The sequence below is a fragment of the Carcharodon carcharias genome, chromosome 11 (assembly GCF_017639515.1).
Source record: "Carcharodon carcharias isolate sCarCar2 chromosome 11, sCarCar2.pri, whole genome shotgun sequence".
NCBI lineage: Eukaryota > Metazoa > Chordata > Chondrichthyes > Lamniformes > Lamnidae > Carcharodon > Carcharodon carcharias.
Genome location: NC_054477.1, coordinates 117,346,595 through 117,371,708, shown reverse-complemented (window position 1 = coordinate 117,371,708; position 25,114 = coordinate 117,346,595). Strand labels below are relative to the sequence as shown.

Sequence of the window (25,114 nt, the reverse complement as noted above, 5' to 3'; positions counted from 1 at the left end):
ACATAGATTTAAGGTGAGAGGAGAAAACTTTAGAGGAGATGTGTGGGGCAAGTTTTTCATTCAGAGGGTAGTGATTGTCTGGAATTTGCTGCTGGAGGAGGTGGTGGAAGCAGGTATAATAGTGGTGTTTAAGAGGCAGCTTGACAAATACATGAATAGGATGGGAATTGAGGGATACGGACCCCGGGAGTGCAAAATGTTTTAGTTCAACAGGCAATATGGTCGGCGCAGGCTTGGAGGGCCGAAGGGCCTGTTCCTGTGCTGTACTTTTCTTTGTTCTTTGTTCTGTTACTTGGAAAAAGAAATAAGGTCATAACCTCCGAGCTCCAGGGCGGTGTATCTTGAGGGGGGGCTACCTCAAAGGTAGTGAGGACACCAACACATGCTCCCCCCTTACACCAGGAAGTTCCTAGGTAGGGATTGCATGTCAATTGACTGGGAAGTTCAAAATTCCTTTGGGCATGTTTCTGCACAGGGGTCGCAAACATCCGATGGTTCTGATGACCTGACCTGACCTGAGCCATCAACCCGAATCCCTCCCCAACCCAACCCAACCCAAACCCTCCTCTCAGACCCGGCCCGACCATTCCCACTCCAGGCCTGGCTCGGCCCGACCCCTAGCACACCCCTCCAGGCCTGCCCCTACAGCCCTCCACCCCCAGGCCTGACCTGACCCAACCCCCGAGCCCCCCCGAAATCCTACCCACTTATTTATATACTTACCTTCTCCCTGGCTTGTGAAAGTGACTGGACTTTTAAACTTAGCTGCTTTGCAGCAGCTCACGTCATGAGAAAAGGGGGTGTAGCTTACTTACCTTCCCATGAGCTTGACTGTAGGCCTCAGGAACCCACTGCACTGTATAGGTCCTGCCTGGCCTGAGTCAGAAGGTCGAAAGAGATAGGAATTCAGGTTAAGTAATTACGAGCAGAGTGGCAATCTGACTCAGTTGTCACTCCACTGGAAGTTACGGCCTTTAAACGATTTCTTTAAAGCCTGAAATTGATGCAGTGATACTGTGGTAAAGTGGAATACCATGTACCTTTAAGAGAATGCAAATGGACTAATTATGTGTCAGTACTGACCAATCACTGTACAGTATGGGCTACAGGTTAACTGTAAGTCTCAAGCTGGAGGTGGTTGTGGGAGCATGCAAGGATTTAACGCTCTGCCTTCTGTTGAAATAAGCAATCATAGTTTATTTTTATGTCGGTCTCTCTCTGTTATTGATAGTGAGCATCAACCAATAAGTGTATATGAAGGCATGCAATGTGAGTTTACTTGGCTACTGAACTCAGGCTCAAGACATAAAAGATATGAACTTCAGAACAGGGGTAGGTTTTTCGGTCCTCAAGGATGATCCATCAATAAATTAGATCATGGCTGAGCTGTACTTGGACAGTATTTATTCACCATTTACTCCATATCCTTTGATACTTAACAAAAAGTGATTAATCTCAGTTCTGAAAGTTTCAAAGATTTCTGAGAGAGACTGTTACAGATTTCTCCTACACTTTGTGTGAAGAAATGGTTCCTGATTTCACAATTGAATGGCCTGGCTCTAATTTTAAGGTTATTCCCCCCTAGTTCTGGATTCCCCCATCAGAAGAAGTTATTTCTCTTCATCCACCTACTGCACCTTTTCACATTTTAACCACATCTACACTCAAAGGAATAGAAGACAAGTTTATGCAAAGTCTCCACATAATTTAACCCTTTTAGCTCAGGTAGCATTCTGGTGAATCTACATGGCACCTTCTCTATGGTTAATATAACCTGCCTGTGATGTGGAGTCCAGAACTGAACACAGTGCTCTAGATGGAGTCTGACCATGGTTCTACACACACCAAGTAGTGGACTACCTAAACCCTCTCAACTAAAATTTTAACTCTGCCATTGGCTCTGATGTATATATAGGGATGAGAGCAAGGAGTGGGAAGGAGCAGGGAAGGGTGGGGGGGAAGGGGTGCAGTTTTGGAGAGTCTGGAAAACACAGAAATGTGGGTAATGCACGAGTCCTGCTACCCTACAATGGTAGGTCCTCATTTCATAAATAAATCAGTTTCCCAGCTGATGTCCAGCTCGATTGAATGTCTGGTTAGCTGCCAGGCAGGGAGACTTGTGCTGCAGCCAGACAGCAGAGAGGAAGGATGGAGAAACCAGATGATCTGAGGTTCCTCAGCAAAATAGAGCCATATTGAGTGGGGAAGATAAGCCATGGTACAGAAAAACCGAATGATGGCACAGCTCATTAAACAACGAAATGTGAAAGATGCTCCAGGGCAAAGAATATTGTATGCAATTAAAATTCAAGATGGTGGTTATTCAAGCCAGTGCCGTGGCACCATAAAGCCTCACAGGCATGAATAATGTCTTGCAAGCATTGCGGAATGCTTCCACTGGGATACTTTGGGAAAATGTGCAGGCCCAAAACCTCTAAAAGTGCAGAGAATCATCAATGAATTTTCACGCAAAAAGCCAACAACAAAACAGAAGAGTCGCACCAAGACAAAGAACAACAATGCTGAAATAAAAACAAAAAACTGCAGATGCTGGAAATCCAAAACAAAAACAGAATTACCTGGAAAAACTCAGCAGGTGTGGCAGCATTGGCGGAGAAGAAAAGAGTTGACGTTTCGAGTGCTCATTACCCTTCAACAGAACTAGGTGAATCCAAGGAAGGGGTGAAATATAAGTTGGTTTAAGGTGTGTGTGGGGTGGGGGGGGGGGGGGGGGGGGGGGGGGGGAGGGGTGGGTGGGTGGGGGGAGAGAAATGGAGGGGGTGTATGTGGTTGTAGGGACAAGCAAGCAGTAATAGAAGCAGATCATCAAAAGATGTCAAAGACAACAGAACAAAATAACACATAGGTGTTAAAGTTGGTGATATTATCTAAACGAAAGTGCTAATTAAGAATGGATGGTAGGGCATTCAAGGTATAGCTCAAGTGGGGGTGGGGGGAGCGTAAAAGATTTAAAAATATTTAAAAATAATGGAAATAGGTGGGAAAAGAAAAATCTATATAATTTATTGGAAAAAAACAAAAGGAAGGGGGAAGAAACAGAAAGGGGGTGGGGATGGAGGAGGGAGCTCAAGACCTAAAGTTGTCGAATTCAATATTCAGTCCGGAAGGCTGTAAAGTGCCTAATCGGAAGATGAGGTGTTGTTGCTCCAGTTTACGTTGGGCTTCACTGGAACAATGCAGCAAGCCAAGGACAGACATGTGGGCAAGAGAGCAGGGTGGAGTGTTAAAATGGCAAGCGACAGGGAGGTTTGGGTCATTCTTGCGGACAGACCGCAGGTGTTCTGCAAAGCAGTCGCCCAGTTTATGTTTGGTCTCTCCAATGTAGAGGAGACCACATTGGGAGCAACGAATGCAGTAGACTAAGTTGGGGGAAATGCAAGTGAAATGCTGCTTCACTTGAAAGGAGTGTTTGGGTCCTTGGACGGTGAGGAGAGAGGAAGTGAAGGGGCAGGTGTTACATCTTTTGTGTGGGCATGGGGTGGTGCCATAGGTGGGGGGTGATGGAGGAGTGGACCAGGGTGTCCCGGAGGGAACGATCCCTACGGAATGCCGACAAGGGGGGTGAAGGGAAGATGTGTTTGGTGGTGGCATCATGCTGGAGTTGGCGGAAATGGCGGAGGATGATCCTTTGAATGCGGAGGCTGGCGGGGTGATAAGTGAGGACAAGGGGGACCCTATCATGTTTCTGGGAGGCAGGAGAAGGCGTGAGGATGGATGCGCGGGAGATGGGCTGGACAGGGTTGAGGGCCCTGTCAACGACCGTGGGTGGAAAACCTCGGTTAAGGAAGAAGGAGGACACGTCAGAGGAACTGTTTTTGAAGGTAGCATCATCGGAACAGATGCGACGGAGGCGAAGGAACTGAGAGAATGGGATGGAGTCCTTACAGGAAGCGGGGTGTGAGGAGCTGTAGTCAAGGTGGCTATGGAAGAGACACATCATTATATGGCCTAGGAGGGCTCAGACTACATAGGCATGTTTTTAGAACTGTTCCAATACAGGAATAAGCAGATACTAAAGATGCTGTATGTGATTTGCAATCAGAAATTTTCTCTCCTGAGCTGAGGCACCTGTGTTGCCCTCAACCTCATCAAAACAGTGGAAGACATCAGGAACAGAGTCATTGAGTATACCATGTTGGAGACCCTCAAACCGTTTAACAATGCTGATGAATTTACTGGGATTTCAGTAAAGAATTTGACACACTTAGGTGAGGCAACAAAGCCAGACTTTTTCCAAACAGATGAAGGTGACCATAAGACTATAAAACCATAAGACATAGGAGCAGAAATTAGGCCATTTGGCCCATCGAGTCTGCTCCGCCATTCAATCATGGCTGATAAGTTTCTCAACCCCATTCTCCCGCCTTCTCCCCGTAACCTTTGATCCCTTTATCAATCAAGAACCTATCTATCTCGTCTTAAATACACTCAATGACCTGGCCTCCACTGCCTTCTGTGGCAATGAATTCCATAGATTCACCACTCTCTGGCTAAAGAAGTTTCTCCTCATCTCTGTTCTAAAAGGTCTTCCCTTTACTCTGAAGCTGTGTCCTCGGGTCCTAGTCTCTCCTACTAACGGAAACATCTTCCCAATGTCCACTCTATCCAGGCCTTTCAGTATTCTGTAAGTATCAATTAGATCCCTCCTCATCCTTCTAAACTCCATCGGGTATAGACCCAAAGTCCTCAAACATTCCGCATATGTTAAGCCTTTCATTCCTGGGATCATTCTCATGAACCTCCTCTGGACCCTCTCCAGGGCCAGCACATCCTTCCTGAGATATCGGGCCCAAAATTGCTCACATTTTAAATTTGGTCTGACCAGAGCCTTATAAAGCTTCAGCAGTACATCCCTGCTTTTATATTCTAGTCCTCTCGAAATAAATGCCAACATTGCATTTGCCTTCCTAACTACCGACTCAACCTGCAAGTTAACGTTAGGAGAATCCTGGACTAGGACTCCAAAGTCACTTTGCACTTCAGATTTCTGAATTCTCTCCCCATTTAGAAAATAGTCTATGCCTCTATTCTTCCTACCAAAGTGCATGACCTCACATTTGTCCACGTTGTATTCTATCTGCCACTTCCTTGCCCATTCTCCTAACCTGTCCAAATTCTTCTGCAGCCTCCCTGCCTCCTCAATACTACCTGTCCCTCCACTTATGTTTGTATCATCTGTAAACTTAGCCAGGATACCCTCAGTTCCTTCATCTAGAGCATTAATATATAAAGTGAAAAGTTGTGGTCCCAACACTGACCCCTGCGGAACTCCACTAGTCAATGGCCGCCATCCTGAGAAGGACCCTCTTATCCCCACTCTCTGCCTCCTGCCAGACAGTCAATCTTCTATCCATGCTAGTACCTTTCCTCTAACACCATGGGCTCTTATCTTACTGAGCAGCCTCCTGTGCGGCACCTTGTCAAAGGCCTTCTGGAAGTCCAAGTAGATAACATCCATTGGCTCTTCTTTGTCTAACCTACTCGTTACCTCCTCAAATAATTCTAACAGATTTGCCAGGCATGACCTCCCCTTGATGAAACCATGCTGACTTTGCTCGATTTTACCATGCACTTCCAAGTATTCTGAAATCTCATCCTTAATAATGGACTTTAAAATCTTACCAATGACCGAGGTCAGGCTAATCGGCCTGTAATTTCCCGTCTTTTGCCTCACTCCCTTCTTAAACAGGGGGGTTACATTAGCGATTTTCCAGTCCCCCAGGACCCTCCCTGACTCGAGTGATTCCTGAAAGATCACCACTAACGCCTCCACTATCTCTTCAGCTATCTCCTTCAGAACTCTGGGGTGTAATCCATCTGGTCCAGGTGATTTATCCACCTTCAGACCTTTCAATTTTCCTAGCACCTTCTCTTTGGTAATGGCCACCATACTCACCTCTGCCCCCCGACTCTCTTGAACTTTGGAGATGTCACTCGTGTCTTCCACTGTGAAGACTGATGCAAAGTACCTATTCAGTTCCTCCGCCATATCTTTGTTCCCCACTACTCCTTCTTCAGTGTCATTTTCCAGCGGCTCAATGTCCACTTTGGCCTCTCTCTTACCCTTTATATATCTAAAAAAACTCTTGCAATCTTCTTTTATATTACTGGCTAGTTTACTCTCATATTTAATCTTCTCCCTCCTTATTTCTTTTTTAGTTGTCCTCTGTTGGTCTTTGTAGGCTTCCCAATCCCCTCGTTTCCCACTGCTCTTCGCCACGTTATAAGCTTTCTCTTTAGCTTTTATGCTGTCCCTGAATTCCCTTATCAGCCATGGTTGCCTTGTCCTCCCTTTAGCATGCTTCTTCTTCCTAGGGATGAATTTTTTCTGCGTTTCCCAAATTAGTCCCAGAAACTCCTGCCATTGCTGTTCCACTGTCTTTCCTGCTGGGCTCATCTCCCAGTCAATTCTGGCCAGCTCCTCCCTCATGCCTCTGTAGTTGCCTTTAATCAACTGTAGTACTGTTACATCTGATTCCAACTATTTCCTTTCAAATTGTAGGGTAAATTCTATCATATTATGGTCACTTCCTTCTAAGGGTTCCTTCACCTTAAGCTCCCTTATCAAATCTGCCTTATTACACATCATTAAATCTAGAATTGCCTGTTCCCTAGTGGGCTCCACCACAAGCTGCTCCAAAAAGCCATCTCGTAGACATTCCACAAATTCCTTTTCTTGGGATCCACTACCAACCTGACTTTCCCAGTCTACCTGCATATTGAAATCCCTCATAATCACTGTAACCTTGCCTTTCTTACACGCCTTTTCTATCTCCTGGTGTATCTTGTGCCCCACATCCTGACTACTATTCGGAGGCCTGTACACAACTCCCATAATGGCTTTTTTACCTTTGTGGTTCCTCAACTCTACCTACACAGGTTCTACATCATCTGACCCTACATCATTTCTTGCTATCGATTTAATTTCATTTTTCAGCCCAAAGTGGAAACAGACCAGCTGGATCAATGACTACCTGAATGCGATGACCATGACTCTTCATCACTTGGCGGATTGTCAGAGAGGATCTGAGTCAAAAATCAGGTGTTAGGAGTAGCTGGTACAATCTCGCAATCATCTGTCAATATTGACCCCTTAGTAAGTGCATCCACATCAATCCATTCACCAGAACCAGTGGCCCAGGGGCAGCACAAGAAACAACACTGCATCAGATAAGGTCCACTTCTTCTATGTTGAAGGATGCTAACCTTCCTACCACATCGGGGTTTATTGTATTTGGAGTGACAGCAAGACATTAATCAAATGCCTTCCTCATCAAAGGAGACCTCAATCTTGGATTCCCCAAAGCCTCAGGTACCAGGAACTACACAGAGCCATGGCACTAAAGGCAGATCAAGGGGGATGAAATTGTTAAAAAGAACCAGCATCGTTTCAATGAAGAAGGGTGAAGAATACAGTCAACGTAAAGAAAAGGATAAGCCCATGACATCCAACCATGAAAGGGAATCTATTGAAGAGAAAACTACAACTGTAAGGAGAGGAAGAAAAGGATCAAGTTGAGCTTCAAACAAAATACCAAAGTGTTGCAGCTTCTCCTGAAGAACAGCCAAGTCAGAACAAAGAAATCCAAGTTGAGACTAGCAAATCTACAAGCTTCAAAAAAACACCACCAGGGAGACCTGATGACCTCATGAAACCTCTGGACTGTTTAAACCTATGAAGACAGAGACTTGGGGGATGAGAAGGGGTAAGATGTATATTTAAATTTATATTTGGATGAAGGCTTAGAGGGAGGTGCAGTGTTAGGATGTTCAGGTTTGGAAGGGTTAACATGGGACTGGGAAACGGTACCACCCACATGGTAATATAAGGGGAGTCACATAACCAGTAGTTGTCTGGTTGTAGTCTGAAGGAGAGAGCTCATGGCTTGAACTGAAGAAGCCTACTGTCTTGTATTTCTGTACGTAGTTATGTTCTACAGTAAATAGTTACTAATAGTCATTTGATAGTACAGAGCTTGAATATTGCTGAAAAAAGAGATATGTCTAAGCTTTTTGTCTTGCACTTATCAGGGCACTCACAAGAGTACTAATATAAGGGGAAAACAATAATTTATACTGTATGTGAAGACCATGGTTGGCAAGTGTTGTTTTCCCCCTTATATTGGTATTCTTGCGAGCGTCCTGATGATTACAAGATGAAAAGCTTAGATACATTTCTTTTGTGAACACACAAATTAGGAGCTGGAATTGGCCACTCAGCCCCTCAAACCTGCTCCACCATTCCTTAAGATAATGGCTGATCTGATTGTAACCTCAACTCCACATTCCTATCTACCCCCTTGTTTATCAAGGATCTATCTACCCCTGCCTTAAAAATATTCAAAGACTCTGCTTCCCACCACCTTTTGAGGAAGGGAGTTCCAAAGACTCACTACCCTCTGAGAGAAAAAATTTCTTCTCATCTCTGTCATAAATGGGTGACCTCTTATTTTCAATCAGTGACCCCCCCCTAGACACTCCCACAAGATGAAACATCCTTTCTATATTCCTCAGGATCTTATACGTTTCAATCTAGAGTCTTAACAATGTTTTCAGTTATCCTAGCAGTTAGCTGGATGTTTAAGACTATCTAAGTTTGGATGTTAGAAAAGCAGCCTGCCAGCTGAAAGGCACTGCATGGGGCGAGAAAGATGGTGGAGACGTACAGTTCAGTGTCATCTGTGTACTTGCGAATTAGGTCACCAAGGGGAACATAGCTGAGGCAGCGGAAGCACCAAGGATGAACTTTATTTCAAAACAATTGACTGAGTGTAAAATAGTTTAGAATATTTCTGAAAAATGTGATAAGATGCTACTTAAACGCAGGTTGTTTCTTTACACATTAGAATCAAACAATGGTGTAATGCAGCTGGTCTTCCAGCAGATGGCTCTATTATCTAAGTGAAAGGGTGATAGGCAGCACAGATTGCACTAACAGAAATACAGCAGCATCCAATGTGTTCTGTTGAAGGGGCATGAGGACTCGAAACGTCAACTCTTTTCTTCTCTGCCGATGCTGCCAGACCTGCTGAGTTTTTCCAGGTAATTCTGTTTTTGTTTAGCATCCAATGTGAATGGGTTCGTACTGACACACCGATAAAAACTGGAAGTTGTATTACATTTCAAATGGAGGCAGACACAAACTGAGACTCCAGATTCTGGGAAAGGGTTATTAAAATAGAGGGATTGATTCGTGTTTGATTTCTGCTTGCTGGAGCCCACGTAACAGGCTGAATTTAAACTGGCGCTGTGCACTGGCTGGAGAGCTGGTGGTAACCCTGCTGTGGCCACTTCTGGGAATCTGAATGTGATTAAGTCTCAATCAGGCAGCTAGCTGTCTATTGTTTGAGTTTCTGGTGCCTTCAGGACGAGGATCCCGCGCCTCCAAGAACTGCAAGCTAATCAAAAAGCCGGCAGTTCTTCAGACCCAGCAGCACCAATGAGAGTGGTGGACACTGCTGGAACTGCAGCAGGCCTAAAACAAGGAGGAGAGATAAGTGGTGAGGCATCGCCGGGGCTAGTCAGGCAGGCCTGGGCGACGTAGGGTGGGGGATGGAAAAGAGGATTGGCGTGGAGGGCAGAGGAGGCATCTTCTTCAGGGAGCAGCCCTTAGCGCTGGCTGGGTGCTCAATCAGGAGGGGCCCCCTAGCTTGCAGGCAGGCCTGCCAGGGTATTCCTGGCAGCTGCCCATGTGGTGTGGGCCTTTCCCAACCCCACCCCGATGTGGATGAGACTCTTAAGTGGCCCTTAATTGGCCACCTAATGGCCTCAATTGGCCTAGAGGTGGTAAGGCCAGCCTCAACCTCCAAACCCCTGACTTAATTGGGTGGAGTTGGGAAAGTAATGGGTTTTTGAACCTATGCCTTCCTGCTCGATGGAATGCACCCCCTAGTCTCCCAACACAATCCCGGGTGGAGCATTAAATTCTGCCCAACAATCCTGTAGGATGCAGACGCCTGCTCACTGCAGATCATAAGAGGGATGTATCTGCCAGGATTTCCTGGAGGCAGGAAACCACCCCTCAGATATGCTCCCAAATTTAGAAATTGGGGGAATAGTAGAACAGAAAAAAAAACCCTCTCCTCATTGGATTATGTTGCTGCATCCTGAACCCTGACACAGCTGAGTTCTACCCTGATTTTCTGATACCTGATTAGGAGCAAAAATACGGCAGTCTAGTGGTTGAATTATTGGGCTAATGATCCAGAGGCCTGGACTAATAGATCCAGATAAAATGAGTTTAAATCTGGCAATAATAGTTTGAAAATCTGAATTTAGTTGAAATAAGAACCTGGAAATAAAAATCCTGGTGTCAATAAAAGTTCCCAGGAAAATATTGGATTGTTGTAAAAACTCAACTGGCTCATGAATTACTTTTAGAGGGAAATAACCTGACCTCCTTACCTCACCTGATCTACATGTGATTCCAGTCTTAATTCCCCTCTGATGTAGCCCAGCAAGCGGTTCAGTTGGATTGCTATGAAGAATACTAGATAGACTATAGCGATTCCAGAAGGTATCCCATCCCTACCATCTCAGGGACAAACGGGATAGGCAATAAATGCTAGCATTGCCGGTGATGTCCTGAGAATAAATGGATAAGAAAAACCCCCAGGAGTGCGGACACAGAGAACGGTCTGCTTTTTCCCATATCCTCTTTTAAGCATTATATCATCCTTGTTAAAAGTTTCCCCTTTGTAGTGCAGAAGTTATAGCTGAAATGTTACTGGCAAAATAAAATAGGCTGAATCTTCTGGCTGGCATGAGGGTGGTGGAGCCCACCGATCAGCGCTTAAAATGTCGCGCAAGTGTCCTGACGTCGGCGCGCGGCATCGCAATGTTTTGGTCAGCGGGCGCGCAATGCAGCACAATGTGCGCCCGCCATTAATTAAAGGCCTTGTTAAGGCCATTAAGTCACCAATTAATGAGGATTTTGAGGAGCCTGTGCGAACTCGGTGCACGGGCCCAATGGGCAGGCGGGGAGGTGATTCTTTATCAAACCTCATCCAGTGGCGGGATGAGGTTTTATATCGGAATTTTAAAAGTTCAATAAAGTTTTTGTTTATTTCATTAACATGTCCCATCTTGTGTGACATTTTCACATGAAGGGGACATGTTAATGATTTTTTTATTTTTCCATTTTTAATGTTTCACAGAGTTTCAGCGACCTCCCTGAGGCAGCACTTAGCCTCAGGGAGATGTGCACTCTTTTGCACGCATAAGCGAAAGCATGCACTTTCACATTTGGGGAATCCCCCCCCTCCTCCGTCCGTACAGGAAGCGCATAGCACTTCCCATCGGGCAGCCCGCTGGGTTGGCCTTAATTGGCCTGCCCACATAAAATGGTGGCGCGGCCCATTTTGGTGGCAGTGATCGGCTGCCCATCCACTGCTGAGTCGGTCAGGCCCGCCCACCCGTCAAGGGCAAAATTCTGCCCAATGAGATTTATTTTTGCAGTTTTTCAACTATTCCTCCCCCTCTTCCTTATATACCAACTTAGCAGCCTGTGTTTAAATTTTAAATAACGATTGAACAATGCACATATTTTTATGTCTATTGTTTTAAAAAATAATTTTATTTGTATAGCACCCAGTGGGGTAGCTAGAATGGAAATTTGTTAGGCCCCAACTTATGATGGTCGGCAACGGCCAAAGGGCTGACACCACAGCAAATAATTCCTGTTACATTGCATAAATAATTCAAGTTGATGCTTTGATTTAAATTCTGCTTCTTTCCCATTCACTTTAACAGCTAGGTTTCATGCATCAACATTTTGGAGACATCTGCTCCCACCTGAACAGTAAAACAGACAACAGCAGCCAGATTCTTGTCTCGGATTCGGGGAATGAGAGTTGGGTCCTTTCCCAACACCCAAAACGCGAGTTTGCCTTTCAACCCCTTTTGCACTGAATTTTTATCTGGAAAAGGCATGGGTGGGATCATTGTGCAGTTTTCAACTTCCATTTGTGTGCAGGGCTGGGTTCGGGCATGAAGGATGCCCAGAGGCAGACGCTTCCTGTGCAGGGCCCAATAAAAGGGCATTTCATGGTACCCTTCCTAATGGGGTCCCTGGAAATGATCCTTGGAGGACCAGGAGAAGAACTCTGACCATTGCACTTAAGTATTGTCGATGCAAGTTGTTGTATGTTGGTTGTAATTGGCTAAGGAACAGTTCCAGAGACATAGATGTCTGAACAATGATTTTTTCTTGTATGAACATAACTATTTACAGATATACAAGACCACAGGTATTACTCAGTCTAAGCCATGTGCTTTCTCATATTAAACTCAGTCATGACTCTCTCTTACATCATCATGTGGGCGGTACCGTTTCTCCAGGCCCACACCTTAAACCTTTCAGCCCTGAACACCCTAATACTACCTAAGAGATGGCTAAAACATTATTATCCTGTAAGAGCTGGCCCATTAACCACATTCCCTTAGTATAGCCAAAAGCTAGTGCCATGTCCACTGTTCTACGTCAATGTTGCCAATCTACCCTTACCTCTGAGCACTCTGCTGCACCAGTCTTGTGCTGCTCACCCCTGAAAGTCACTGACTTTTAAGAAGTATCATGCAGCAACTCACAGAGCTCTACAAATCGCCACAGCAGCGCAGCTCAGCTGCTTCACCCCTCAATCGCAACTCAAACTCTCTCACACCCACAACAACAATCTCAATGTATTCCCTTTCAGATAAGGCAGCTCATTGGGCACTCCCATGCTTGCCCACAGATGTACCACGAAACAGACCACAGATTTGAAAAAATGCTCCTCCAAGACTTTTGGCCCAAGCTGCATTGCCAATATGGGACAGGGCTTGCCACCCTGTCACTTGAAATGGAGTTCCAGGAGGCGGCAGCACTGAGATTCAGTGAGCATGACCTCGAGGTCCTCCTGACAGAGGTGGATGTCCAAAAAGACATACATTTCCCTCAAGGGCTCATGCTGCCTCCCAGCACCATCAAGGCAACTTGAGTGGAGATAGCAGAGTTGGTTAGCTCCGCTGGGTAACATAAGAGGACCTGGATTTTGTGCTGTAAGCACTTTAGTGATCTAATGCGATACAGCAAGCTGAGTAAGAGATCCCTATAAGGCACGTAGCCTGCCGAGCCTCAGGTGAACACAGGCAGCATGATGCTCAGCAGCGCTGCAGGAGCATGTGCATAAGGCCAAGTTGCTGCGAATAATGGCAATGGTAACGGAGGGCATTGAAAAGAATTAAATGGAGACTTCTGAGAGGAATTTCCAAGCACAATGTCTCAATAAGCCACCACATCACTCTTTCCCTCGAATCCTTTCAGGAATTCTTTAGTTTCATTCTTTCATGGGGCGTGGGCATCACTGGCAAGGCCAGCATTTGTTGCCCATTCCTAATTGCCCTTGGTCAGAAGGCATTTAAGAGTAAACCACTTTGCTATGAGTCTGGAGTCACATGTAAGGACTGCAGATTTCCTTCCCAAAAGGGCATTAGGGAACTACAATCAACAATGACTCTCTCTCCTCTCTGGCCACGTGGTGCCAGAGGACTGGAGAACAGCTAATGTGGTTCTGCTATTTAAGAAGGGTTGTAGAGATAAGCCAGGGAACTACAGACCAGTGAGTCTCACGTCAGTGGTAGGGAAACTATTGGAGAAAATTCTGAAGGAGAGAATCTATCTCCACTTGGAGAGGCAAGGTTTGATCAGGGATAGTCAGCATGGCTTTGTCAGAGGGAGGTCATACCTAACAAATTTCATTGAATTTTTTGAGGAGGTGACGAGGTGTGTAGATGAGGGTAGTGCAGTTGATGTAGTTTATATGGAATTTAGCAAAGTCTTTGACAAGGTCCCACATGGGAAACTTATAAAGAAGGCAAATGCACATGAGATACAGGGTAATTTGATAAGGTGGATTCAAAATTGGCTTAGTTGTAGGAGACAGAGGGTGATGACAGAAGGATGTTTTAGTGACTGGAAGCCAGTATCCAGTGGCATACCACAGGGATCTGTGCTGGGTCCCCTATTATTCGTCATTTATGTAAACAACATAGATGACTATGTTGGGGGTAGGATTAGTAAGTTTGTTGAAGACACAAAGTTTGGCCGGGTGGTTAACAGTGAGGTTGAGTGTCTTGGGCTACTGGAAGATATAGACAGGATGGTCAAATGGGCAGATAAGTGGTAGATGGAATTTAACCTTGAAAATTTTGAGGTGATACACTTTGGAAGGAGTAATTTGACAATTCAGTGAACGGCATGACACTAGGAAGTTCTGAAGAACAAAGGGACCTTGGCGTGTGTGTCCATAGATCTCTGAAGGCGGAGGGGCATGTTAGTGCAGTGGCGAAAAAGACATAAGGGACACTTGCCTTTATCAATCGAGGCATAGATTACAAAAGTAGGGAGGTCATGTTGGAGTTGTATAGAATCTTAGTGAGGCCACAGCTGGAGTAGTGTGTGCAGTTCTGGTCACCACATTATAGGAAGGATGTGATTGCACTGGAGGGGGTGCAGAGGAGATTCACCAGGATGTTGCCTGGGATGAAACATTTAAGTTATGAAGGGAGGTTGGATAGACTTGGGTTGTTTTCTTTGTAGCAGAGAAGACTGAGGGGTGACCTGATCGAGGTGTACAAGATTATGAGGGGCATGGACAGAGTGGATAGGAAGCAGCTGTTCCCCTTAGTTGAAGGGTCAGTCACGAGGGGGCATAAGTTCAAAGTGAGGGGCAGGAGGTTTAGGAGGGATATGAGGAAAAACTTTTACCCAGAGTGTGGTAATGGTCTGGAATGCACTGCCTGGGAGGGTGGTGGAGGTGGGTTGTCTCACAGCCTTTAAAAGGTACCTGGATGAGCACTTGACACGTCATAACATTCAAGGCTATGGGCCAAGTGCTGGTAAATGGGATTAGGTAGGTAGGTCAGGTGTTTCCCATATGTCGGTGCAGTCTCAATGGGCCAAAGGGCCCCTTCTGCATTCTGTGATTCTGTGAATAGTTTCATGGTCATCATTAGACTTTTAATTCCAGATTTTTTTCGAATGCTTTGGCAGGATTCAAACCCCAGAGCATTACCCTGGGCTTGTGGATTACTAGCCCAGCAACAATACCACTATGCCACCACCTCCCACAATTGCTTATGAATTGAATGGCTTGCTAGGCCATTTCAGAGGACAATGAAGGGTCAACCACATGGTTGGAGGTCTGGAGTCACATGCAAGTAAAACCAGGTGAGGTTGGCAGAATTGCTTCCCTAAAGGGCATTGGTGAATTAGGTGGGTTTTTCCAACAATCAGTGATAGTTTCATGGTCATCATTACTGAGACTAGTTTTCAGTTCAAAAATTATTAATTGAATTTCACCAGCTGTGGTGGGATTTGAAACTGTGTCCCAGGATTATTGGCCTGGGTCTCTGGATTACTAGTTCAGTAATACAGCCACTAGGCCCCCATCTCTACCATATGATCATGATTGGCATTTTTGAAGTGGGTTGAATGAAGTGTGCAGCATGCTCACCCCGATAAGTGTTAGTGGGTGGACCATCCAAAGAGGATCCAAAGGCAAGTTTCTGTTTTTTTCTTGTGGGTCCTGGAAGGAGCAAGTTCCACAAAATCAGCTTGGGTACTGTGACTGTAGCTTGCCCTAACATGCCTCCACCGACCTATCTTATTCTGGCCTGGAGGCCAACAGGGCAGCCTGATATTGCAGTTACCTGGAGCTTTGGGCTGTTTGGGGCACAGTCCTAAGAGAAGAAACCCAGCCGGACAATCCTTTCCTGACATGGGTACACACACATTTCTGGTATCATCCTTGTAAATCTTCCCTGCACCCTCTTCAGTTTCAGTGCCTCTCTATCCTTTTTATAATATGACAACCAGGACTGCACAGTACTCTAAGTGTGGTCTAACCAAGGTTCAATAGAGGCTCAGCATAACTTCCCTACTTTTCAATTCTATCCCTCCAGTATTCAGGACAGAGAAGTAGAGGATTAAAAGCACATGAATATAGTCCGCTCCTGTGTAATACAAGGCAGCATTAAGTTGTTACCTAAATCTAGGAGTAAATAAATAATTTACAAAATGCACTTTGTGCAGGTTACTAGTAAAGGCTGATATCAAGAGCGCTGCAAAATTTGCAAGGTGAACTCCGCAATGTATTGTTGAATCTGGGTATCCCATCAAGTGATGCGCTGCGCTGGGGACAGAATTTCACAATTTCAGAACAATTGGCAAGTCTGAATATTTTGGCTTTAGTTCCATTAAGTTGTAAGCAACAAAGTACCATTACCTTAATCCTATTACTGCAATGGATTTTAAGAGCTTTATTGCCAAGCGACTGATTATTCTTTGCTACTTACATGATTAATCTTTGCTTCAAGCATACACTCAGCAGTCCTAGCTCTGCATGCCAGATGCTTTACAATGTGTTTGCAGGCCTCTGTCTTCCCTGATCCAGTTTCACCACTGCAAAACAAAAGACAAGGAGAGCCTGAACCTTCTTAACAGTCAAATGCAATAGAAGAAACTGAACAGGGCATCAAGTTTAAATGAAGTCCAGCTGAATACAAATGACATGAGAACTTTTCAGTTTAGTTCCACATTCAGTGACTTAATATTGCACCCTGGAGTTCAACGCCCTCAGTGGCATAGATGCCTCCTTCAGAATCCCAACCCCGTAAGATGTAAACTGGCCTGAGCCACATGGATCAAAACTTGCATTTCACTGGTCAGTTCCAAAACAGCAAAATCAGTGAAAATATTGAAGGTTCAGTACAAGTAATTGCTTCATTATTGTATTTTTCCTTCTCTCCAAAGATTTTTATACATCGAAACAGGGGTAGTAGTTTAAACTGGTACCGGGGAAATATAAGTGTTGCATTAAAGTAGAACTTAAATTATTTAAACTACCCAATATAACTACAGATAACATTTGAATGATATTTCCTGAAATATCATAATCATTAAATGTAATTAATTTTATTTTAAAAATCAGCAGGGCAGGTGATGTGTTGCAGACGTAGCATGTGGGATCTGATGGATACTTGTATGATCCAGGGTAGCCACATCTTCAGTAAGTATCTGCAGCTCGAGGAACCTTGGCTCTGTGCCGATGAGCTGGAGTCTGAACTTAGGACACCGTGCTGCATAAGGGAGGGGGAAAGTTACATTTGTTCCAGGATGCATTCACACCCCCTCAGACTAGGTACTTCTGATTTGATTCATGGTCAGGGACAGGAGAATGTGACCGCGAGTGATGCAAGTATGGAAACCCAGAAAGTGGCAGTGGAGGAACCTCAGCCCCTTCCCAACCTCAGTCCAAGAGGTTCAAGGTATTTGCAGCAGGAGTGGGTGAAGCAGGGACTGTGCGGTAGATGAACAAACTGAACATAGCACCATGATGGGGGAAGCCATTCAAGTTGGGGGGGGTGGGGGAGCGGTGGGAGGGATGGGGGTGTGGCGAGATGAAAAGGAATGTGGCTGTAGAAGGGGACAGTATAGTTAGGGGTGGCTACATTGTTCTCTGCCACTGAGAGCATGAGTCCCGAAGGCTGTGTTGCCTGCCCGATGCCAAGACTAAGGACATCTCCTCCAGGCTGGAGAGGAACGTGGAGTGGGAGGTAAAGCATCCAGTTGCTGTGGTCCATGTGGGTAGCAATGACATAGGTAGGACTAAGAATGAGGTTCTGCTGAGGGACTATGAGTAGCTGGGGACTAAATTAAAAATCAGAAATACAAAAGTAATAATCTCTAGATTACTACCTGAGCCAAGGGCAGACTTGCACAAGGTAAATAAAAGCAGAGAACTGACTGTGTGACCCAAAGATTGATGTGGGAAAAATGACTTTCAATTCAGGGGGCACTGGCACCAGTACAGGGGAAAAGGGGATCTGTACCATTGGGACAGCCTTCACTGAACTGTACTGGGACCAGCACCCAGGTGAGTTGTATGAGGCTGTGGAGAGGGTTTTAAATGAAATGGGGTTAGGCGTTCACATGAGGGGAGATTTGAAAAAGTTAATGAGAAAAGATAAGGCAGTAGTGCATGGTGGCGATAAACGTAACTGGAATCAGAAGTTGGGACTGAACCTGAGTTGCATTCCCACCTCCACCCCCAGGCTTTTGATTTTGTTTTGCTGTCTCCCGGGCCTTAATTAGCCTTGAGATGGGTGTGCGGCCTCTTTGACAGACACGAGGTAGGAGTGGAGGTGGGTTGACTCTGGAATGGGCAGATTAAAAGATCCGCCTTGACTCTTGCCCATTCACAAATACAGCAGCCTAAAAGGATTTGAAAAGATCTCAAAAATATGTTAAAATTTAAATGTGTTTCCCCCAACACCTTCATCATCCCCCTCACACTGCCAAACCACCTCACCCCCTGTCACCCTCCCCCTTTTCTCCATCATTCCCCTATCCTCCTCACCACCATTTCCCCAAACCCCTCCCCTCCCCAAGCCCATTTTATAAACATTGAATATCTATCCCTATTTTAAAAGATTGCATTTAGCTTTTAAATGTATTTATAAGGACTTGACAATGTTTATAGAGCTGTTGTGAATAGTCATACTGTTTATTTGGGACTTTTATGGGCTGTTTGAAGAAATCAAGCTATTTCATGTTTTTACAAGTGCTTGACAATGCACAGAATTGTCCCAGATTTGGACTAAGTGCGGTAACGGGCATGGAAAAAGATGTTTTATCCGCAATGGGGGATTTTCACACTGAATTATCCCCTTCCTGCCTCACTAACTGTCAGCCACAGGTAACACACCATCTCATTGGTAGGTGGCCTGTGAATTGCCTGCCACACTGTTACATCACCATTTCCTCACTCTAGGTGCTGTATTTAAACTGCAGCAGCGCACACAGAACTCAATGTTTACAGCCCAGGACTGCTCCAGTGAAGACATGGCCCTGAAAGCCAAGAAGAGTTCAGTGACCCATCACTGGAATGCCTTTTTTGAGACCTGCCATGATGTCCTCCACCCCGCTCTGGCTGCAGGAGGTCTGGCATTTTCACCACTCCAGCTTGGGAGGTGGTGGCACTGCTGGTCAGCGCCAAAGCTGCACAGAAGAGGTTGGCCCCCCTAAAAATGATGTGGTGCTGCCTGCGAAGCCTGGCGCTGGTGACCGCCAGTGCTTCCCGAAGCAAGGTAGGTAAACAAACCTCGAAGTCCTGAGCGAAGTGCAGCTCGCCAGGTGCACTTTGTTTATGTACAGTTCTGAAACATGCTGGCGTGCAATCACACCGATGCGCCCAGATGATCCAGCGTAGGGGGATGATCCCAGCGAGCAGGGCTTATAATAAGATGCTAAAGTATTGAAATTAGGTTCCTGATGTGTGGCAGCTGGAAATGCGGCCCGCCATCGACAGATGGAGCGATGATTGCGAACTGGTTTTATGGCAGCGTAAAACCAATTTTTGGCCTTCTTACCACATTGTCCGCTCACACCCGCCATGACAGCCATTGCCAACAGAAGCTCATGGTTCCACCCAATGTGTATACAGCTGCTCTCAACTATTTATAAACACATTAAAAGGCTGGATTGCGTCCAGGAGCCCCAAAATCCCCCATATGAACAATTTGTCCTCAGAATTACCAATACTCAAATACTACTTACCTTTTAAAACTCTTCCAGCCTTCATACAGCTGGTGAAAAATAAGACAGCTGCTTAATCCCAGCTGCCTCGCACAAAACGAAAAAAAATTCTGGAGACAGGCTTTTACAGCCACTATGTAAATTAGCTTCTGAATAGGGGCAGTCCTGTTCAAGGCCCGCTCCCTCTTCCACCCTCAGGAAAACGGCGAAGGGTGAAAACGGAGACAGGACTACCAACCACGCAGATTGGTGGCCTTTTTTTGCCATTCTGTCCCTATTGCAATTCCATTCAGAACAGGAAAATTTTGGCCTTGGTGACAGTGCGCACAGGAGAATCTTACAGGAAGATTTGCTTGTGTGTAAGGGTATATGTTTTGATTCATTCCATTTAAGTCAATGAATGGAAATTCAGCCATGGTCTGTCACGTGTGAATCATGCTTGAATGTCTTCCATGCAATGCACTATCCAAGTTTCCACCACCTTCCCCTACCATATACCGAACTGAAACAATTGAAGTCAGAATTGAAAAGAAAATATTTCATACAAATGATATCGAGCAAGTGTAACTAGGATTTCTGGACAGCATATATCAACAATTTCTTATTCATATTCAGTATTTCTATAGGATCCTGTTACATGAAAATCATAAATATGTATTATTTACTATAAAACATCAGGCATTTTATGTTTTATATGATGCACTTTGCAAATGGGTTGCTGTCCTTACAGCATATATAAAGCCCAGCAGGTCAACCTACATAACCTCAGTAGTGGTTTATTAGCCTGGGCCTTGTTATAATGGTTCCCTGGAGAGTGCATATAACCTTCCTCTTCCTAACATGGAGTTTAAAACAGGCTTAATACTTCTGATGAGGGCAGGGGAGAGAAAGTCTTTTGACAAAAATGTAACCCTTGTCAAGTATCGTTTCTACATTCTGTTTAATGTTCATCATTTCTAGGATACAGAGAAATGATAAGGAGCACATTTATATCCTTTGTGCTTCCTCAGCACAGCTTTCATATCAAAACGTCCAACCTTCATCAATTTAAGAAATAACACTGCCATACAAAAACACATTGGCCCAATCTTCCGGTTTCCAGATTGTCGGAGACTGGACCTACGACTGAAGGTGCACGTGGAAGTCCTGATGCACAGACCTGTGTGGGATTGCCTGGAAAGTTTAAGTTTCGCTGCTGCCCCAGACCCTGCGCAAACGTCTCCAACATTAGGGTCCTGGGACAGTTCCTCAGGACTTACCTGAATAGTTACCCAGGAAATGTTAGACAGATTTAAACCTGGTCTAACACCTGAGTAACTCCAAAACCGACCCCCAATCAGATACTCCCCTCCCAACCTCCTGACCAACGGGCTACTCCCCTGACCTGACCCCACTACCACCGACAATCCAACTACTTCCCGACCTGACCCAATTCGACTACCCCCGACTACCCCTCTGACTGGACCCGACTACCTCTCCACCTGACCACCCCCGACCTGACCCAACTAACCCCCGACCACCTGACTATCCCCAGGCAACCCAACTACATCCCCACCAGACTCAATGACCCCTTCAACCACTACCCGACTATCCCCCACCCAACTAGCCCCCCAATCTGACCCAACTAACTCCCTGACCACCCAACTTCCCAACCATCTGATTACCCCCGACCCGACTTTCCGCCACAGACCCAACTACCATCTGACCACCTGCCTACCTCCCCAACTTGACCCAACTTTCCTCCTGACCCGACCTGAGAGCCCCTCTATAACCTCCGTGGACCCAACCTGAATAACCTCCCGACCCAACAATCCCCCTGACTTGTCTATGCCTACTGACTGGACCTGACTACTCCCCCCACCCGACTTCCCCCGAACACCCAACTACCCCCTGACCCAACTTTGCTATTCTCTGACCATCAAACAGCCACCTCACCCATCTACACACCTACCTACTCATCCATCTATCACTTATCCACACTCCCACCTACTTGCTTCACCCACCCAGCCACTCAGCCACATCCACCTAATTCCCACCCCAGCCCCCCACAAGCCCCCCATCCACTCACCCATTTATTAATCCACACACAAAGACTGGAGCTTTAAACTTACCTGAATATGGAAACTGGTGCCATAAGAAGGGGTCATGCCCTCCCTTCACTCGACTCTACTCTGTTCTGTCGGAGTTCCCCAGAGGAACAGCACTGCTGCCTGCTCGGAAGATTCATGCCATTATACTTGAGTCTAATAGCGTTTTTAAAGTGTGAAATTACCGGGACATTTTCCTTTTCCAGCACTTTGGTAGAAAAGATTGCCTGGGTTGCATCGCATAAAGGAAAACTGAACGAAAAGGAGCACACACTGGTGATGTAATGGCTATTTAAATTAATGAATGGAATTGTAGAGACTCCATTAGCTACGTACAATGGTCCCTGCCCAATCTTTCTCCATCCACTTCACAGAATCACATAGTGCAGAAGAGGCCCTTCGGCCAATTGAGTCTACACCGACACGTGAGAAACACCTGACATACCCACCTAACCCCATTTACAAGCACTTGGCCCAGAGCCTTGAATGTTATGACGTGCTAAATGCTCATCTAGGTACTTTTTAAAGGATGTGAAGCAACCCAACTCCATCACCCTCCCAGCTAGCACATTCCAAACCGTCACCACCCTCTGTGGAAAAAAGTTTCTCCTCACATCCCCCCTAAATCTCCTGCCCCTCACCTTGAACTTATGCCCCCTTGTGACTGACCCTTCAACTAAGGGGAATAGCTGCTCCCTATCCATATTGTCCATGCCCCTCATAATCTTGTATACCTCGATCAGGTCGCCTTTCAGTCTTCTCTGCTCCAACAAAAATGACCCAAGTCTATCCAACCTCTCTTCATAACTTAAATGGTTCATGCCAGGCAACATCCTGGTGAATCTCCTCTGCACCCCCTCCAGTGCAATCACATCCTTCCTACAATGTGGTGACCAGAACTGCACACAGTACTCCAGCTGTGGCCTCACTAAGGTTCTATGCAACTTCAACATGACCTCCCTACTTTTGTAATCTATGCCTCGATTGATAAAGGCAAGTGTCCCATATGCCTTTTTCACCACCCCACTAACATACCCCTCTGCCTTCAGAGATCTATGGACACACATGCCAAGGTCCCTTTGTTCTTCAGAACTTCCTAGTGCCATGCCATTCATTGAATACTTCCTTGTCAAATTACTCCTTCCAAAGTGCATCACCTCACACTTTTCAGGGTTAAGTTCCATCTACCAATTATCTGCCCTTTTGACCATCCTGTCTATATCTTCCAGTAGCCCAAGACACTCAACCTCACTGTTAATCACCCGGCCAATCTTTCTGTCATCCACAAACATACTAATCCTACCCCCAACATAGTCATCTATATCGTTTATATAAATAACGAATAATAGGGGACCCAGCACAGATCCCTGTGGTACGCCACTGGCCACGGGCTTCCAGTCACTAAAGCAGTCTTCTGTCATCACCCTCTGTCTCCTACAACTAAGCCAATTTTGAATCCACCTTATCAAATTACCCTGTATCCCATGTGCATTTGCCATCTTTATAAATCTCCCATGTGGGATCTTGCCAAAGGCTTTGCTAAAATCCATATAAACTACATTTACTACACTACCCTCATCTACACACCTTGTCACCTCCTCAAAAAATTCAATGAAATTTGTTAGGCATGACCTCCCTCTGACAAAGCCATGCTGACTATCCCTGATCAAACCTTGCCTCTCCAAGTGGAGTTAGAGTCTCTCCTTCAGAATTTTCTCCAATAGTTTCCCTACCACTGATGTGAGAGTCACTGGCCTGTAGTTCCCTGGCTTATCTCTACAACCTTTCCCAAATAGCGGAACCACACTTGACTGAGTTCTTTGATGAAGTTACAGAAAGGTTTTGTCAAAGGTAGTGCAGTAGACATTGAACATGTGAACTTTCGAAAGGAATTTGATAAAATAGCATAACCAACTTATTTGGGAAATAGAAGCACGTGGTATTAAAGGGATGATGGTAACTTGGGCACATAATTGGCTAAAGAAAAGGAGGCAGAGAGAACTGTGTATACCTGGTTTCATTCTTATCTAACTAATCTTAGCCGAAGCATCACAACAATGGCTTCTCTTCCCACACTGCTATTGCTGGTATCCCCCGGTGTTCTACCCTCAGCCCCCTCCTATTCCGCATTTGCATGTTGCTCCTCAGCGGCATCAGCCGTGGACACAGCATCAGTTTCCACACGTACATTGATATTGCCAAACTCTACCTCACCATTAATGCTCTTCACCTCTCCACTGTCAGTAAATTATCAAACTGCTTGTATGAAATCCAGTATTGCATGAGCTGAAATTTCCTGCAACTAAATCATGGTCTTTGGTCCCCACAACAAACTCTGTTCCCTAACTATTGGCTTCATTCTTTTCCCTAGCAGCTGAATGAGGCTGAATCAACCCATTTACAATCATGTTGTCATATTGAGCTACTAATTACATATCCAAGTCATGACTAAGACTGCCTATTTCTACCTCTGTAACATTGCTCAACTCCGTTCCACCTCATTTCCACGACTGCTGAAAATTTTATCCACGCCTTTGCCTATTGTTTATTTCAATGCCATCCTGGCTGGCCTCCAAAGTTCTACCCTCCATAAACTGGAGGTCATCCAAAACTTTGCTGCCATGTCCTAACTTTCAGCAAGTCCTGATCGTCATTATTCCTGTTGTTGGGTCCCTTAGACATGAAAAGAAATCCAGAACTTTATTTTTTTGCTACTTCTTAAAAAAAATATGGAACCAAAAAAGGTGGCTGCTACAAGTCACATGACCACAGGGTTGGCCCTTTGTCTGGGAGTTACCCTCAGGAGTTATAAGAACAAAATAATTATTTTTTTAGCTGGTGGTATCTCACCCCTCATTTTACAGACCTCTTGTAATCACAAAAACCAGGAGACTTGCACATTGAAACTCATTAGGCTTACAGAGCTATTAAAAGACTCATCTCACACCTGGGGCTGTCCAAGCTCATTTCAAAAGAGAACCAAAGGGACGTCATTTGCATATGATAAGCTAACCTTGCTTGCAGAGTCAGAGAGTCTGACTAGACAATGGCTTCTCAACACCAGACCCTCAATATGGATGGTAACTCTTTCAACAACCAACAACTAGGACATTATCAATCCTGAAAACAAAGCCAGTTCCAGAAATTTGATAAACATCTCATTTCAAAGTCACTCTGGAGAAAGAAGGTCACATGACTTAAGTGACCATTTGAAATCTCTATTTGCCGCAAGAACTGAGAAACCCTCAGCCTGCTTTTTAACATTAACTGGAAAGGACTCCAACCATCCTGCTGAGCAAGCAGTCGGTTATCATCTCTCAGCTTTAGCCTGTCTCTGCTGGAAAATTTCCTACCATTGCCTGTAGAACTGATCCAGCCTCTGTGTACCTACTTCATCTGCGGTGTCCACGCCAACTGCAAAGTGAACTCT

At 45.3% G+C, this 25,114-nt stretch overlaps 1 protein-coding gene across 1 annotated transcript in view; it reads right to left on the bottom strand.

Moving 5' to 3' along the window:
• myo16 (myosin XVI) overlaps positions 1–25,114 on the bottom strand; it is a 657,504-nt gene that overhangs the window by 286,068 nt on the left and 346,322 nt on the right. Inside the window, exon 14 of the mRNA XM_041198724.1 lies at positions 16,357–16,462. Within this exon, the coding sequence (XP_041054658.1) occupies positions 16,357–16,462 (106 nt within the window). The remainder of the gene's footprint in view (positions 1–16,356; positions 16,463–25,114) is intronic.